This window comes from Callithrix jacchus, chromosome 8, assembly GCF_049354715.1.
Source record: "Callithrix jacchus isolate 240 chromosome 8, calJac240_pri, whole genome shotgun sequence".
Classification (NCBI taxonomy): domain Eukaryota; kingdom Metazoa; phylum Chordata; class Mammalia; order Primates; family Cebidae; genus Callithrix; species Callithrix jacchus.
In genome coordinates this window covers 126,457,316-126,475,707 of record NC_133509.1, presented here as the reverse complement: position 1 = coordinate 126,475,707, position 18,392 = coordinate 126,457,316, and the positions used below count along the sequence as shown (strand labels likewise).

Below are 18,392 nucleotides of genomic sequence, written 5' to 3'. Positions count from 1 at the left end.
TATGTAGAATTGATGTGTCTAGTGTAAACTAGGAATCCAGTTTTTCTTTTTTTTTTTAACCTGGATAATCTATTGTCGATACAAGCCCCTCCTTTCCCCCACTGTTCTGCAGCACTGCTCTGTGATATATCCTAGTCCCGTATTTACATTGGTCTGTTCCTGTCCTCTCTTCTATTTCACTGGTGTATTTGTCTTCTCTGTGACACACTGACTAAATGACTTTAATTATGAAACTTGTATGAATAACTCCCTCCCCCTGCCTTTTCTTGACTTTTGGTCTTCCATTTATATGTTAGACTCGGCTTGTTGAGTTCCATTAAGAAAAATTAAAACCCCAAAACCTGGTAATAGAAATTACCTCTTGCAACCAAATTCTGCCTTATGTCACTGTTAGATAGATCTTGGGTGGGAATTTCATGCTCTTCCCCTGGCCGTAAGAGAATTCTTAGTTCTCTTAGAATTTTAGGACCAAGATGACAGATTCCTGATTCTTCCTAAGGGGTGGAAGTTATTATTTTCATCCTTCCCTCCTCTGTCACATGTCTTTCCCTGGGCCCTGTGGGTGAGTGTACCTTTACTTCTTCCCTGGCAGTAGGTAAAAGCTTTTGCTTTATAGGGGAAAAGGGTGAGAGAAGGAGGGAGGACTTTCTCCTGATGCCCCCCTAACCCTCAGCCACTGATCAGCTCTTTTGAGGCCTGTGTGCAAAAGCATCTAACGCCCAACCTCCTGTGGTTTAAGAGTTTTACTTCCTGTGAAAGAAGGTTCAGGGAAGTAGGTGATGTTTCAGGACTGTTTCCTCCCAACCTCTGATCCCCACAAACTACCTGCACCTCCACTGGGGGCTGTCTCTGGTCTAATGCTCTGCCTCAGTCTTTGCCTCATGCTTTCAAGGGAAGCCTGTGGGGTTTGCAAGTGAGTGCAGATTGCCATTTGTCAGGCGCCCAAGCACTTCCAGACTCACATACTAGGACGTAGCTGGCCTTTGGCCCTTTTCTTTTTTATATATATATTTTTATTTTTTTTCTTTTTAGAGATGGGGTTTCACCATGTCGGCCAGGATGGTCTCCATCTCTTGACCTTATGATCTGCCCGCCTCGGCCTCCCAAAGTGCTGGGATTAGAGGTGTGAGCCACCGCGCCCGCCTTTGGCCCTTTTCTACAACTTCAGCTAACTCTTTCTTGCTTGTGTTATGGCCAGCACTGTTTTTCCTTCCTATGCTTTTCCATAGGTGACCCTGTCCTGGTGTTCAATCTCTCCTTGGAATGGCTCATTGCTCTGGATTTCAGGTTAGTTGGTTATCTCGTGACCTTAGTTCTCTGACGAGCTAGAGAAAACTCATAACTTTACGCTTTATCTACTTTTTGTTTTGTTTTCTTGTTCAATTGCATCTTTCTGCATCTAAAGCAAAACCAGAAGACTTATGATTGCCTTTTATAGAGTAATCTTATATTTTTCACATTTGCTAAATTCTTTTAATAATTCTGGTGCTTTTTCTGCATGTTCTCTTGGGTTTTGGAGTAGAGGTAAATTTTTAAATTTTTTTAAGTTTCAATAGCTTTAAGGGTACAAGCAAATTTGGGTTACACAGTGAGTTGTGTGGTGGGAAAGTCTGGATTTTTGGAGCCCATCACCCAAGTGGCATCCGCTGTACCCAGTAGGTAGTTTTTCCTTTCTCATGCTTCCCACCCTTCCTTCTTCTGAGTCTCTAATATCCTCTCTACCCCTCTGTATTCCTTCACATACCCATAGCTTAGCTCCCACTTATAAGTTAGAACATGCAGTATTCCATTTTCTGTCCCTAAGTTACTTCACTGAGGTTAATGGCCTTCAGTTCAAAAGATATTATTTCATTATTTTGTATGGCTGAATAGTATTTCATGGTATATAGATGCCACCTCTTCTTTATCCATTCATCAGCTGATGGCACTTTGGTTGATTCCATGTCTTTGCGATTGTGAATTATGCTACAATAAGCATACATGTTCAGGTGTTTTTTAAAAATATAATGACTTCTTTTCCTTTGGGTAGATACCCAGTAGTGGGATTACTGGATTGAATGGTAAATCTATTTTTAATTCTTTGAGAAATGTCCATACTGTATAAATATTTTTAAGTAGATAATCATATTACCTGCCAGTACAATTGATCCTTGAACAACGTGGGTTTGAACTGTGCAGGTCCACTTACACGTGGAATTTTCTCTGCCTCTGCTACGCCTGAGTCGGTAAGACTGCCTCAGTCCATTCCACTTAAGAAGTAATAATTATATTTTCCCTTTCTTATGATTTTCTCAATAACATTTTTTCCTGTAGCTTACTTTATTATAAGAATACATTGTGTAAGACATACAACATACAAAATATGTGTTAATCAGCTGTTTATATTATTGGTAAGACTTCCAGTCAACAATAGCCTACTTACAGTTAAATTTGGGGGGAGTTAAAAGTAATATGTGAATTTTCGTCTGCACAGGGGGTTGGCCTTCCTAACCTCTGCATTGTTCGAGGGTCAACTATAATTTGTTTTGTTTTTTCCTTAACATTTCTTAGCCTATTATACCTTTTCCCTGTTACAGTGGCTAGGACTTCCAATACCTTGTTAAATTGAAGATAATGGAATTATTGTTCTTCCTGACTTTATATATATTTTAAGCATTTCATAGTTTTTTAACACTTTATCATTTAAAGAAATGTATTTATTTTTCTTGTTTAAGAGATTTGGTGTTTGGGGTTTTAAATTATTGTTTCTCCTGTATCTATTGAGCTTATCTATAGAATTTTTTCCTTTAACTTTTTATTTAACACTGTAGATTATATTGTGAATTTAATGTTGAACCAACTTTAAAGTCCTGGAATATACCTATCTTTGTCATTGTGTGTTATCTATTTTCATACATTTCTGGACTCCTAAATATTTGCTAATATTTAGGATTTCAACATCTATGTTCATGTGGGAAGTTTGCCTGTAGTTTTTCTTTCTCATGTTGTCCTTCTGTGGTTCTGTTAACAAGATTATATTAGCCTCATAAACAATTATTTTTTTATTTTCTGGGAGAGTTTAAGACGGGAATATTTTTTCCTTAAAAATTTGTTTCTTGAAATTGTTTGTAATTTACTTTATGGCCTAGTCGCCATTCATTATGATCAATTTCAGTAAATATTTTGTATGGGAGGCCAAATTTTACATCTATCCCCTTGGAGTTTTTTGGCTGAGCCTGAGTATTATACTGACATAAGACAGATTAACAGGAGAAGAGCATACATATTTGTTTAATGTAGGTTTCATGTGACACGGGAGCCCCCCTAAAGGAATGAAGACCCCCAAAGAAGCAGTTAGAGTTGAACATGAATATAACTGTGTTGAATAAAAATTAGTAAGTTGTGAAAATGTGACAAGGCTAGGGGGCTTGGGCCAGGGTAGTTAACTGTGGAGAAGTGGCTGGGGAGATAAGGGTTCGTTTAACAGGGTGTGTTTGTACAGATTTTGCTTGGCTTTGGCCCCCGGATCTGGTAATAAAAACAATGTCCTTCTCCAGGTGCCAGGAGGACACCTTCTACATGGGAGTTTTATCTCCTGCCTTTAGGTAGGTCAGAGTGTCCTTCCTGCATTTGCTGTTGTGTGTTGTTGTTGTTTTTTTAAGTGACTTTAACTCAATCAATAGGCTAGAGCAGATGTTTAGGGGTGGTGTGTTCTGAATGTCTTCCTATTGCATGCATTATTAATATTTATTTGTTAGATTAATCCTGTTCTTTGTGATGTTACAATTTTCTATATACTTAGTGATTTTTTTCTCCTTGATCTATCAATTATTCAGAGAGTTGCATTAAGCTTTCCTACTGTGTACATTGATTTGTCCATTTTTTAATCATAGTTGTGTCAATTTTGCCTTGTATATTTTGAGATCGTTATTAGGTACATGTAAGTTTAGAAGAGTCCCATCCTCATGATCAGCTGAACATTTTGTTGGTATTTAGTGACCGCTTTCATCACTATAATGCTTTTTTGTATTATAGTGCCTTTTTTATTATGCTTCTTTCAACCATTTTAAAGCGCACCATTCTGTAGCGTGAAATTCATTCACATTGTTGTACAGCCATCATCACCATCGGTCTCTAGACTTTTTCATCTTCTGAAACTCTGTTCCCATTAAATAATGACTCCTCATTTCCATCTCCCACTGGCAACCACCATTCTACTTTTTGTCTTTATGAATTTGACTACTCTAGGTACCTTCTATAAGTGGGATCACAGTATTTGTCCTTTAGTGACAGGTTTATTTCACTTAGCACGATGTCAAGGTTTATGCATGTCGTAGCATGTGACAGGATTTCCTTCTTTTTGAAGGCTGAGTAAAATGCCATTTTGTACATATATATATTCCACATTTTGTTTTTCCACTCATCTACTGATGAACATTTGGGATGCTTCCACCTTTTGTGTAGTATAAATAATGATGCTATATACCTGGGTATATTGTTTGAGTCCCTGTTTCAAATCTTTTTAGCATATGCCCAGAAGTAGAATTGCTGCATCATATAATTCTATGTTTAATATTTTGAGGATAAAGTGCAACAAAATATATATAGTCAAAAAATTAAAAATAAAAGAATATATTTTGAGGAACCACTATACCATATTCCACAGCTGTACCACTCTCCATTCCCACCAGTGATGTACAGCTGTTCAGATTGCTCCATATCCTGGCCAGTGCTTGTTATTTTTTTTACTAGCCATCCTAATGGGTGTGAGATGGTATCTCACTTTGGTTTGGACTTCCATTTCCTTAATGATTTGTGATGCTGCCCATCACATGCTTATTGGGCCACCCATGTGTCTTCTTTGTAGAAATGCTTATTCAAATCGGGGATTTTTTGTTATGAGTTTCAATTTTTGTTTGTAGCTTTTTTTTGTTGTGAATATATGGCAGCAGCCTTTTTTGGATAATATTTTCACGGTATATTACTTTAATCCTTTAACTTTCGCCTGCTTTATATGTGTCATAAAAGACATAAGTGGATTTTATGGTTTTAGCCAATTTAACAATTTCTGTCCTTCAGTTGGAGAGTTTAGTTCAACTACATTTATTATTTTTACTCATATATTTGTCTTCATTCCTACCACCTTCTTTTGTTCTTTCTATTTGTCCCACTTTTTCTATGTTTCATTTTTGTTTTCTTTCTTGCTTACCTTATTTTAAGATTCTTTTTCTCCTCTTTTCGTTCTTTTCTTCTACTTGATTGGGACTTTTACACCCTGTTTTATTTTGCTTTTTAGTGTTACCCAAGATTTTTGCATGTGTGTTAGCTTGAAAGTCTGAAGTTAATTGATAACTTTATCTCTTTCCCACTCCATATGAAATCATTAAACTCTAGGTGTCTAGTCAGTGTCCACCCTTTATATTTCTCAAGAATGAGTCCAATTCCAGTCCCTCTATTCCTCAAACCTCAGAAGTCATATTACAGCTTCTAAAGTGATCCCCTTGAAGTCCTTCTTGGATTTTTGTGAGAGAGAAGCACTTCTCTTTCTCCATATAGGGTGACAAAGAGATGAGAGATGAAATGCACAACACGCCATTACTACTTCCTTCTTTAAATTCTTCAACTCTCATTTATCTTAAATACTCTAGCTTTCATTTAGAATGTCTCTCTAGCTGTGATATGGAGAATGAACTGGAGGGTAGCAATTATGGATGCACTTAGATCATTTAGAAGGCCTTTACAGTAGCCTAGGCTAAAATTTTTGGTGTTTTAGTCTAAGATGTCGATGGCAAAAATTGAAAGGAATGAATGGATTAAGAGATACATGGGGGGCCAGGAGCGGTGGCTCACGCCTATAATCCCAGCACTTTGGGAGGCCGAGGCGGGTGGATCACGAGGTCAAGAGATCGAGACCATCCTGGTCAAAATGGTGAAACCCCGTCTCTACTAAAAATACAAAAACTTAGCTGGGCATGGTGGCGCGTGCCTGTAATCCCAGCTACTCGGGAGGCTGAGGCAGGAGAATTGCCTGAACCCAGGAGGCAGAGATTGCAGTGAGCCGAGATCGCGCCATTGCACTCCAGCCTGGGTAACAAGTGCAAAACTCCGTCTCAAAAAAAAAAAAAAAAGAGAGATACATGGGGAACAGACTCACCAGGACAATGGAGCAGAGCCATTTTTATGACTTCATTATCTGGCTCTGTGCCTTAAAAAACACATCTGTGCTTGCCTTCTATTTACTGCATCCTGCTACACATGATCTTATTGTGGTGATGCTATCTGAGATTCTTACGCTGTGCTTAAGAGGACAGGTACCTGAGGTAGACAGACTGTGGATGAGGAATCAGGCGGTATGGAAATGGCAAATGGTAGACTTGGAATTCAGGCGAGAGTTTGAGGAATAAGAGTCGAGAACTAAAGTTAGATGATGGAAAAGAAGGGATTCTGGACATTATCAAGGAATCTGGATCATGGAGGCCGAAGCCTTGCATAATCTCAACAAAGGTATAGGGCACCACCAGCAATGAGATGTTAGGTACTGAATCAAAATCCTTTCACAGTAAGAATTGATTAGATATACACAGACAAAAGACAATATCTGATTGATAACATGGGAAGTATAGTCATTGCACAAATGGTGAAATATTTGAGAAGGAACTTCTGTCATCTTGTAACAAGGTCAGTTGTTCTTAAGAATCTTCAGAAAAATCTTAAAAGTGATAACTTAATGTCCATGTCTCTACTAAATTGCCCAGAAGGAATGCATCAGCAACATGCCAAGGTTTCAGTAAAGCTCTTCATGCAGTTAGTGAATATTTGAGTGCCTATTACATATCAAGTCTTGTGCTAGGCACTGGGAATATAGTGGTAAATAAGATAGACAAGGCTCTTCCGTGCATGGGGATGAAATTCTAATAAATAGATACAGGTTGATAAACAGGTAAACCAAAAAAAAATATCTAGTACGTGCTTTGAAGCACATAAACATGATGACAGAGGGAGTGAGAAGGATAAGCAAAGACCCAAGAACAAAGAGCAAAGAGCCAGTGAAAGATCTTTCCAGGTTAAAGAAGTTGCATACGGTAAGACAAGAAAAAATGGGATGTGTTTAATAAACACGGAGAAAGCCAGTGTAGATGATACACGGTGATGGTATGGTGGAAAGGCCAGCAAGGAGGTCAGAAAGTGCCAGATCAAAGACAGTATCGTAGGCTACAGGAAGAGTGTAAATTTTCTTCTTGGTGTCAGCAGAAACCATTGAATTTTACTGGATTATTTTTAATCCCCAATTTATATTTTTGAAAAGATCACTCTGCTGTGAAAAGTATAGAACAGTGTGTGAGTAGAAGCTGCTAAGCCCCCTTAGAAAGTTGTTGAAGTACCACCTGCAATGAGATGTCAGGTACTGATGCTAGGGGAGAGACGATGGAGCTGCAGCAGGTGCGGTTGAGGGAAGACGGGATCTGATGATGCTCTTGCCTATGAAGGATATGAGCAAAAAAAAGAGGGGTCAAAAATTGTCTGGGTTCACAGTTTGTAGCTAAGAGGACGATACTGCCATTTTATGAGATGAAAAATGCAGGCATCAGGCAGGGTAATTGAGAGTTCCACCTCAGAAGTGTTCAGTTTGAAATGTGGTTTAGGAGTCTAAGTGAAGATATGAAGTTGGCAGTTGGATGTATGAATTCATAACTCAGAGGAGTCAGAGCAGAAACTTGGCGTTTGGCAATTGCTCAGATACAGATGGGTGATTCTACCTGCAGAAGAGGCTGTATGTTGAGAATAAAAGCCCTGGGGCAGTCCAGGAAGAGAGACTGGGCTGAGAAGAAGGCCCTAGCAAAGAAGGGTAAGAAGGAGCAGCCCACAGGGTAGAAAAGACACAGGAAAATGTGGGGCCATATAAACTAAGGGAAAAGGGTATTGAAGAAAGCATGGTGTGATCAACTGTGATGCATGCTGCAAAGAGACTTGAGTAAAGTCAGATTAAAGATGTGACCTTTGAATTTGGCACCATTCTAGGCTGTAGTAACCTTGATGAAAACAGTTTCATTGGCATGGGATGGAAGGGATCGGCTGGGCTGGGGAAACAGCATAGGCATTGGAAGGAGAGCTTAGGATGCGTAGGTAGCTTACTTTGATGATATTTGTCTTTTTGCAGTGTCTTCTCCACTCAACAGTTGTTCCTCTCCACCTCTAAAACTTACAGACTTTCTTCACTGCCCAGATCCCCTTTCCTTCTCCTTTGAAGGCTGATTTCTATCCTCTCCTAGAACAGCAGTGCTTAATCACCCCCAAAAGCAGTCCTAGGAAGAAGTGCAGAGACAGCCTCCATAATTAAGGTAGCTGTCTGACCACTGGCCATTGACTTCAGATACAAAGAGGTTAACTTTTTAAAAGTAATTAATAAACGTTATTTTTAAGTTAATTACAGCTTTACAGCAAAATTGAGCAGACAATAGAGTTCCTATATACTTCTGTCCCATACACACACAAAACCTTCCCCACTAGCCACATCCCACACCAAGTGGTACATTTGTTATAGCTCAGGAACCTACATTGACACATCATTTATCACCCAGAGTCCGTATCTACATCAGGGCTTACTCTTAGTCTTGCAAATTCAGTGGGTTTGAACAAATGTATAATGACAAGTATTCATCATCAAAATATCATACAGAAGAGTTTCACTGCCCTAAAAATTTTCTATGCTTTGCCTATTCATCCCTCTCTCTCCCTCACCCCTGGCAACCACCAATCTTTTGGCTGTCTCCATAGTTTTGCCTTTTCCAGAATGTCATATAGTTTGAATCATACAGTTTATAGACTTTTCAGAGGCTTCTTTTGCTTAGTAATAGCATCTAAATTTCTCCACGTATTTTCATGGCTTGATAGCTTATTTCTTTTTTAGTGCTGAATAATATAATATTCCGTCATCTGAATATGCCACAGTTTATTCATTTACCTACTGAAGAACATCTTGGTTGCTTCCAAGTTTGAGCAATTATAAATTATAAATAAATAGGTGTAAACACCTATTTGCAGGTTTGTGTATAGATAATAAGTTTTCAACTCATTTGGGTAAACACCAAGGCATTTTTCTAGATCATATGCTAAGAGGATATTTAGTTTTGTAAAAAATGACCAAACTGTTCTTCAGACTGTCTTTATCATTTTCATTTCTATCAGCAATAAACAAGAGTTCCTGTTATTCACATACTCACCAGTATTTGGGTTGTCAGCATTTTGGATTTCTGCCATTTTAATGGGCATGTGGTGGTATCTCATTATTAATTTGCGTTTCCCTGATGACATACGCATTAGTCTGTTTTCACACAGCTATAAAGAAATACCTGGGCTGGGCACAGTGGCTCACGCCTATAATCCCAGCACTTTGGGAGGCCGAGGCAGGTGGATCACAAGGTCAAGAGATCGAGACCATCCTGGTCAACATGGTGAAACCCCGTCTCTACTAAAAATACAAAAAATTAGCTGGGCATGGTAGCACGTGCCTGTAGTCCCAGCTACTCAGGAGTCTGAGGCAGGAGAATTGCCTGAACCCAGGAGGCGGAGGTTGCGGTGAGCCAAGATTGCGCCATTGCACTCCAGCCTGGGTAACAAGAGCAAAACTCCATCTCAAAAAAAAAAAAAGGAAATACCTGAAACTGGGTAATTTATAATGGAAAGAAATTTAATTGACTCATAGTTCTGCATGGCTGGAGAGGCCGTGGTGGAAGGTGAAGGGGAAGCAAGGCACATCTTACATGGTGGCAGGAGAGAGAGGGCAGGGGAAACTGCCATTTTTAAAACCATCCTATCTCATGACAACTCCCTCACTGTTGTGAGAACAGCATGGGGAAAACCACCCCATGATCCAACCACCTCCATCCAGGTCTCTCCCGTGACGCATGGGAATTACAATTCAAGATGAGAGCCATATCAGTAAATGCTGTAGAACATTTTTTGATATGCTTATTTGCCATCTGAATATCTTCTTTGATGAGGTATCTGTTAAGGTCTTAGGCCCATTTTTAAAAGCAGTTTGTATGCTTTCTTATTGTATTATCAGAGTTTTTTGTATTGTAGGAGATCGGATTATGCCACCCCAGAGCTGTGCAGTGGTGTGTGCCTGTAGTTGCAGCTACTTGAGAGTCTGAGGCTGGAGGATCTCAAGTTCAAGCCTCGCCTGGGCAAAATAGTGAGACCTCCAATTTCCAAACAAAACAAAAACAACAAATATGCCACTTTAGCATAAAGATTATTTGAGCTGAAGGCAATTAAGGAAAAACAGACACAAGAAAAACTCTTTGCCCCCTCCCACCAGGAAGGGCAGAATGATTCTTAATCACTGACGATAACTCTAGACTATATAAATTTTTTTCTTTTTAGAGACAGATTCTCACTCTGTCACCCAGGCTGGAGTGAAGTGGTGCAATTATAGCTCACTGCAGCCTCAAACTCCTGGGCTCAAGCAATCCTCCCGACTCAGCCTCCCAAGTATCTGGAACTATAGGCAGGAGCCACCACACCCAGCTAGTATTTTTTTTTTTTTTAATTTTAAAAATTTTTTAGAGGTGAGATCTCACTATGTTGCACCCAGGCTGCTCTCCAACTCCTGTCCTCAAGCAATCCTCCTGCCTCAGTCTTCCCTCCAGAGTAGCTTGGATTACGGGCACAAGCAACTCTAGACTATTCATAAACCCAGAGACACAAAGAATTGACAGAAGAAACCTTGTCAAAACAACCTTTGTCCTCCATTTGTTTACCTTCCACAGTTTGCTGACCCTAAAAACCTAAACCCGTTTTCCTCTGTCTTGTCACTTCTCTAAACATTTATTGTTCTTTATTTTGAAGCCCCGTGTTCTAACGACCGCTTCAGTTACTCAGTGCTGCTGTTCATCCTGCATTTAAGCACAATGCACACGTTCATAAACTCTGCCTGTTTTTCTCTTGTTAATCTGTATTTGACAGCATAATTGTCAGGATCTCAGTTACAGAACCAAGGAGAATAGAGGAAAAGGAGGTTTCTCTTCCTTCCCCTACAGTTCATTTTGGATAACAGTCCTTCTGAAAATATTTTCTCCTAGTATGTGGCTTGTCTTCCAATTCTCTTGACAGGGTGTATCACAGAGCAGAAGTTTGTAATTTTAGTAAGGTACCAATTACTAATGAGAGGAGATACATGCAAACCGTAGCATGTTTTGTTTTGTTTTGAGACGGAGTCTCACTCTGTCACCAGGCTGGAATGCAGTGGAACAATCTCAGCCCACTGCAACCTCTGCCTCCCAGGTTCAAGAGATTCTTCTGCCTCAGCCTCCCAAGTAGCTGGGACTACAGGCACAGCACCACCATGCCTGGATAATTTTTGTGTGTGTGTATTTTAGTAGAGACAATTTCACCATGTTGGCCAGGATGGTCTCGATCTCCTGACCTCAAGTGATCCACCTGCCTTGGCCTCCCAAAGTGCTGGGATTACAGGTGTGAGCCACCACGCCCAGCCCTAGCATGTATTTTTAACACAGATTCAGGGTTCACTGCTGAATGCTGTCATTTAAAAGTCTTTACTAATTGGTTAAAAATTGTATCCCACTGTTGTAATTGTGATTTCTTTTATTACAAATGAGGTTGATCAAATGTTAATCAAATGTTTGTTAGCTACTTGTGGTATATTTTGTTTGTAAACTATTTGTTCATAAATTGGTTCATTTAATCCACTGTTTTATCCAAATTACTTAATGGTTTTATTTGTGTTTAGGAAAACTGGAGAGAAATTTATCAATTTTATCTTTCATGGATTGTGTCTTTGGTGTTGTATTCAACAGTCATTGCATTAAGATGGTAAATTTGGTTAGGTGTATCTTCTTAGTCCACTTCATGCTGCTATAATAGAATATCACAGATTGGGTAATGTATAAAGAAAAGAAATTTATTTCTTACAGTTCTGGAGGCTGAGAAGTCCAAGGCTGGGGGGCCCATATCTGGCGAGGGCTTTTTACTGCATCATCCTATGGTGGAAGGCAAAAGGGTGAGTGCATGTGAGCACACAGGTGTGCAAGCACTCATGTGCAAAAGAGAGAGAGAGAGAAAGAAAGAGGGAAGAGGGGACTGCATTCATTCTTTTTTCAGGAACCTACTCCCACAATAATTAACCCACTCCTGCAATAATGGGGTTCATCCATTCATGGGGGCAGAGCCCTTATGGTCTAATCACCCCTTAAAAATCCTACCTCTCAACGCTGTTGCATTGGAAATTATGTTTCCAATACATAAACTTTGAGGGGTACATTCAAACCATAGCATGTATTTTAACAAATTTTTTTTAAATGAAGAAAAAGTCATTGCCATACCCAAGGTCATCTAGATTTTCTCCTGTGTTATCTTCTTAGGAGTTTTATAGTTTTGCATTTTATATTTAAATCTGTGAGCCATTTAGAGTTCTTCTTTTGTTTTTTGAGACAGGATCTGGCTTTGTCATCCAGGCTGGAGTGCAGTGGCACTGTCTCAACTCACTGCCACCTCCACCTCACGAGCTCAAGTCATCCTACTGCCTCAGCTTCCTGAGAAGCTGGGATTACAGGCACGCACCACCACGACTGGTTAATTTTTAGTAAAGATGGGGTTTCACCATGTTGCCTAGGCTGGTCTTGAACTCCTAGGCTCAAGCAGTCTGCCTGCCTCAGCCTCCCAAAGTGCTGGGACCACACCCAGCCTAGAGTTAATTTTTAGGACAACTGTAAGATCATCTAGAATGAATTTTTTGCATGTTGATATTCATGGCTAACATTTTAGAAACTGTTTTCTTGGTTACAAAGTTAATACATGTTCAGTATAGAAATTTCCTAAAAGGCAGAAAAATACTAAGATAATTTTAAGAAATTATGATTGTTAACACTTTGATGAATTATCATTTAGTTCTTTTTATATATATTTTAACATCTCTCAACTTGCATTCTTCATTCGGACATTACAATATGATCATTTTCCTTATACTATTAAAACTCTTTGTAAACACCCTTTTAATCATTGCATTTTCTCTAAGTAAATCATGTAATATCACTTACTTAGTTTTTTTATTGACATTTCTCATTTCTAAATTTTACCATAACACTGTGAGGAATATCTTTGTGTAGAAAACTTTCTCCCCAAGCCCTGTGTTTCAAGTTATTTCCTTAGGACAGAGCCATATTAATAGACTTACGGAACCAGAACAGGGAAAAGGTTAGCATGCCCTTAATGCATAACGTCAGATTGCTTTCCAGGAAGCTTGTTCCAGTTTACAATCCCATCAGTAGTGGATGAGTTCCTGTCTTCACTCAATTCCCACTTCTGCTGAACTGTGTCATTTAAAGATCTTTGCTAATTTTAGAGGTTAAAAATTGCATCCCATTTTTATAATTGCCATTTCATTGATTACTAATGAGGTTGAACAAATGTTAATCAAATTTTTGTTAGCTATTTGAGGTAAACTTTGTTTGTAAATTATTTGTTCATAAATTGGTTTGTTTAATCCACTGTTTTATCCAAATTGCTTAATGGTTGTATTTATTTCTAGAAAAACTGGAAAAGCTCACATAAGAAAAGTATTGCAACATAAGACTCCTAAAGGATTTTTGTCCTCAGTTATTACAGAAATGAAAGAGCCTTTTGGATTAGAAGAAGTGAACGAGAGCTCTTGTCTGTCTAGTTCCCTTTTGATTAGTAAAACTGGAAATTTCACCTATAAACTCACTCTTGATTCACAAGGTAAGTATAATAATATCATACAGCTTTGATGGCTAGAAAATAATGAAAAATTATCTTTTGTGAAGACTTTTTGATGCTTATTTAAACTGGGCATGGTGACTCACACCTGTAACCCCAGCACTTAGGGAGGCTGAGATGGACAGTTCACAAAGGAGTTCAAGGCCACACCGACCAACGTGGTGAAACCCCTTCTCTACTAAAAATACAAGAATTTGCCAGGTGTGGCGGCACACGCCTGTAGTCCCAGCTACTTGGGAGGCTGAGGCAGGAGAATTTCTTGAACCTGGGAGGCGAAGGTTGCAGTGAGCCAAGACCGTGCCTTGGCACTCCAGCCTGGGCAACAGAGTAAGACTCTGTTTTGAAAAAAAAAAAAAAAATGCTTATTTATAGAGCAATAGATTTCAAATTTTAGTCCAGTTGGCAACCTACCAATGTTTACATATATTTAGGTTCCTGAAATATTTCTTTTTTTTTGGCAACAAGTCTCGCTCTATCGCCTAGGCTGGAGTGCAGTGACACAATCTCAGCTCACTGCGAACTCAGCCTTTCAGATTCAAGCGATTCTCCTGCTTCAGCCTCCCGAGTAGCTGTGATTACAGATGTGTGCCACCTCACCCAGCTAATGTTTTTTCCTTTTTTTTTTTTTTTTTTTTTTAGAGACAGCGTCTTGCTCTATTGCCCAGGCTAGAGTGCAGTGGCGTGATCTCGGCTCACTGCAACCTTTGCCTTCTAGGTTAAAGCAATTCTCAGCCTCCCGAGTAGCTGGGACTACAAGCACTTACTACCACACATGGCTAATTTATTTTATATTTTAGTAGATGGGGTTTCACTGTGTTGCCAGGCTGATCTCGAACTCCTAAGCTCAGGAGGCTGCCTACCTCAGCCTCCCAAAGTGCTAGGATTACAGGCCTGAGCCACCCGCCTGGCCTAATTTTTGTATTTTTATTGGAGACGGGGTTTCACCTTGGTGGCCAGGCTGGTCTCGAACTCCTGACCTCGAGTGGTCTGCCTACTTCAGCTTCCCAAAGTGCTGGGATTAACAGGCGTTAGCCACCAAGCCCTGCCCAATATTTTTTTTCTAATATAACAAAGCATAGCTATAAATTCATTGATATGTTATCAATAGTATTGCATATTATTTATTCCTATGAGCTTATTTTGTCTTAAAGAGTTATCAGAAAAAATGAAAGAAAATGGGAAGTTCATGCAGATTTTGCCTTGCTTTAGCAAAATAATTTTGAATCACTGTTCTATAGGATGTTTCTATCTCAAAAGATTATGGATTCATAGCAAAAAGTTAGTATTCAGAGGGTTTGGGTTTTACTCTGACTAAGCGGGAAGCCATTGGAGGGTTTAAGCAGAAAGTGACATGATCTGAATTATGTCTCAACAAGATCACTTTGGCTGTTGAGACAAGAATAGACTGGGCAGGTAAAGAAAAGAGGGCAAGGAGAGCAGAGAAGTCAGCTAGGTGGCCATTACCATAACCAGGTGAGAGATCATATTAGACTTAAAGATGCCTGTTACTCATCCAAGTGGAGAAGTAAGATGGGCATTTAGAAATACAGGGAAGTGGTCTGGACTAGAGAGAGAGATTTGAGGACCGTCAGCTTATGTATGATAGCTAATGCCGTGAGACCAAACGAGAACACCTGGAAAATGATTGGAGTTATAGAAGGGAAGAGGCTTGAGGTCTAATCCAGGGCATTCCAATATCTAGTGTTCAGGGAGCTGGAGGAGAATCAGCAAAGGATATTGGGTTCTGGGCAGAGTAGAACTAAGAGAGAGTGTGTCAAACCAAGAGAGGAAGCTGTTTCAAGAAGGAGAGGCCCCTCTCCTGTGCTGCATAATGTAGGGAGCCAGCCCTACATCACCCGTGGGTACCCGAAATTCGGTGGCAACAAAGGAATGAGAAAAAGACAAATTAAGAGAAAAAATAGGACCAGGGGCCCATTATTTCATTACTCTGGACCTTACAAGGAGCCTACAAGTCTGGCTACATCACAGTGCTACGAAGGGGTTTTATGTCCTGAGCACAATGTTTATGGTAACAGAACCGAGGTCACCCTGCACCGGAACATGAGGCATGGAGAGGCCTTCCTCCTCAGAGGCCTCCTGCAGCCTTCCGCAGTTTGTTGTTCCTTGTTTATATGTTACTCATAACCAATTTATGTAGGCACTCTGGTAGTCCTTTCTCCTCTGCTGTTTTAACCAACAGCATAACACCAATAGGTCTGGTAAGATAAGAAATGAAAATCGGCCAGTGGATCTGTGTGAACATCCTTGGGAACCTTGGCTGGGTACGGTGGCTCATGCCTGTAATCCCCGCACTTTAGGAAGCCGAGGTGGGTTGATCACCTGAAGTCAGGAGTTTGAGACCAGCCTGGCTAACATGGTGAAACCCCCATTTCTACTAAAATACAAAAATTAGCTGAGTGTGGTGGCACACCTATAATCCCAGCAACTCAGGAGGCTGAGGCAAGAAAATTGCTTGAACCCAGGAGGCGGAGGTTGCAGTGAGCCAAGACTGTGCCATTGCACTCCAGCCTGGGTGACTCCATCTCAAAACAATTTTAAAAGTCCTTGGGAACCTTGACAGAAGCTGTTGGTTGGTGTCACAACCAACAGCTTCTACACAATGTCTACACAATTGTAGACAAAAGTCACAACCAACAGCTTCTACACAATGTCTACACAAATGTAGACAAAAGTCTGATTGGAATGGGTTCAAAAAATTGAGAGGAGAGTGGAGACAGTGAATAAAGATAATGCTTTCAGCAAGATTCACCGTAAAGGAGAAGAGAGAAATAATGGGGCGGTTGGAGGGAATGCTGGAAAGGATTTTCGTTGATTAGTTTGAACTGAGAGAAATTAGAGCATATGGGCATAATTAAGGGAGTGATGAGGCTCTCCTCTGACTTTTTTTAGAGTGAGGAGAGTATTGTTGACATGTTTCATGACCTATCAAAAATATTTTGATAATGATAACTTCCCTCTCCTTTCTTTTTTTTTTTTTGAGACTGAGTTTCGCTCGTTACCCAGGCTGGAGTGCAATGGCACGATCTCGGCTAACCACAACCTCCGCCTCCTGGGTTCAGGCAATTCTCCTGCCTCAGCCTCCTGAGTAGCTGGGATTACAGGCACGCACCACCATGCCCAGCTTATTTTTGTATTTTTAGTAGAGACGGGGTTTCACCATGTTGACCAGGATGGTCTCGATCTTTTGACCTTGTGATCCACCTGCCTCGGCCTCCCAAAGTGCTGGGATTATAGGCATGAGCCACCATGCCCGGCCGCCTCTCCTTTCAACAGCCTCCCTTGGCTTCATTGATAGCTACTCTGACTGATTTTCTCCAATCATTTCTTCTTTGTCTCCTTGAGACAATCTTTTTCCCTTCCCATTCCTTAAATGACGGTGTTCCTTAAGGTGCCCAAGAACCTATTTTCTTCTAAATCTTTACATTCTCCTTAAATACTCAATTACTCATCCATTCAACAAATATTTATTAAGCATCTTCTTTATAATAAACACATCTTTAGGTACTGGGGAAACCAGCGGCATTATCCTTCTGCTGTAGAATCACAATATAGATTTTAGGTTATTAAGGCTTTTAGTAGTTCCATAGGTTTAAAAAAAATCAGCTTTTTTTACTTAGCTCTACATAGTTTTTTCTGCCAAAAATGTTATAGAATAGTTTTGCAGTAAACATTAAAGCAAGCCGGACGTGGTGGCTCACGACTGTAATCGTACCTGTATTCCCAGCAGCTTTGGGAGGCCAAGGTGGGTGGATCACCTGAGAGTAGGAAGTGCGAGAGCAGCCTGGTTAACATGGTGAAACCCCAACTCTTTTAAAAATACAAAAATTAGCCAGGCGTGGTGGCATGCGCTTATAATCCCAGCTACTCGGGACACTGAGACAGAAGACTCTCTTGGACCTGGGAGACGGAGGTTGCAGTGAGCCAAGATCACGCCACTGCATTCCAGCATGGGTGACAGAGTACTCCATCTCAAAAAAAAAAAAAAAGCAAAAACAAAAAAATAATTAAAGCCTAGGTGCATGGACTATTCATGATAAACTTTCTATAAAATAATTTGAATTATGACCCGAAATTTGGCAGATGTGTTCTCTGGTTAAGAGATAGTTTAAAAACTCAAACTGTGTATTTGTCAGCTATGTATATCAGTTTGTTTGGCAAACATAGGATGTTTGGTTTAATACCAAATCTCTTCTGTTTAATCTCAGTTGCTCAGGCCTTGTTTGAAAATACAGATATAGAGAAGACTGTAGTGATTCCTGGGTACAGCAGCTTCCTCATCACAAGCATTTTAGATAATAAGAATGCAGTAGCCCTTGCTACCATGCCTGAAGGAGCACCCAACAATATGACCTTTCTGAAGAGCACGTGGTTCTTATACAACTTTGGGCAAAGGAATGGACGAACGTGGAAGATATATTCAAAACCATGTAATTATTGGTTTCAATATGATGATTCACCAACCCTCAGTATTGTGAAATACATTGATCTGGGAAACTCTCATGTTTTAAAAGCTAAGATCATACGAAATGCAAAAGGTAAGTTTGTTTTTATTGGAAAATATCAAAAATAAATGTTTTTTTCTTGGATGTGAAGTATACTCCTTGATACTGACTTTATCTTTGGTTCCCATACTT

At 39.9% G+C, this 18,392-nt stretch overlaps 1 protein-coding gene across 3 annotated transcripts in view; it reads left to right on the top strand.

The window, feature by feature from the left end:
- CATSPERB (catsper channel auxiliary subunit beta) overlaps nt 1-18,392 on the top strand; it is a 189,403-nt gene that overhangs the window by 134,288 nt on the left and 36,723 nt on the right. For all 3 annotated transcript variants that reach the window (XM_003734064.6, XM_035261289.3, XM_078335627.1), the window contains 2 exons: nt 13,529-13,719; nt 17,964-18,293. In XM_003734064.6, coding sequence (XP_003734112.4) covers nt 13,529-13,719; nt 17,964-18,293 — 521 coding nt within the window. The remainder of the gene's footprint in view (nt 1-13,528; nt 13,720-17,963; nt 18,294-18,392) is intronic.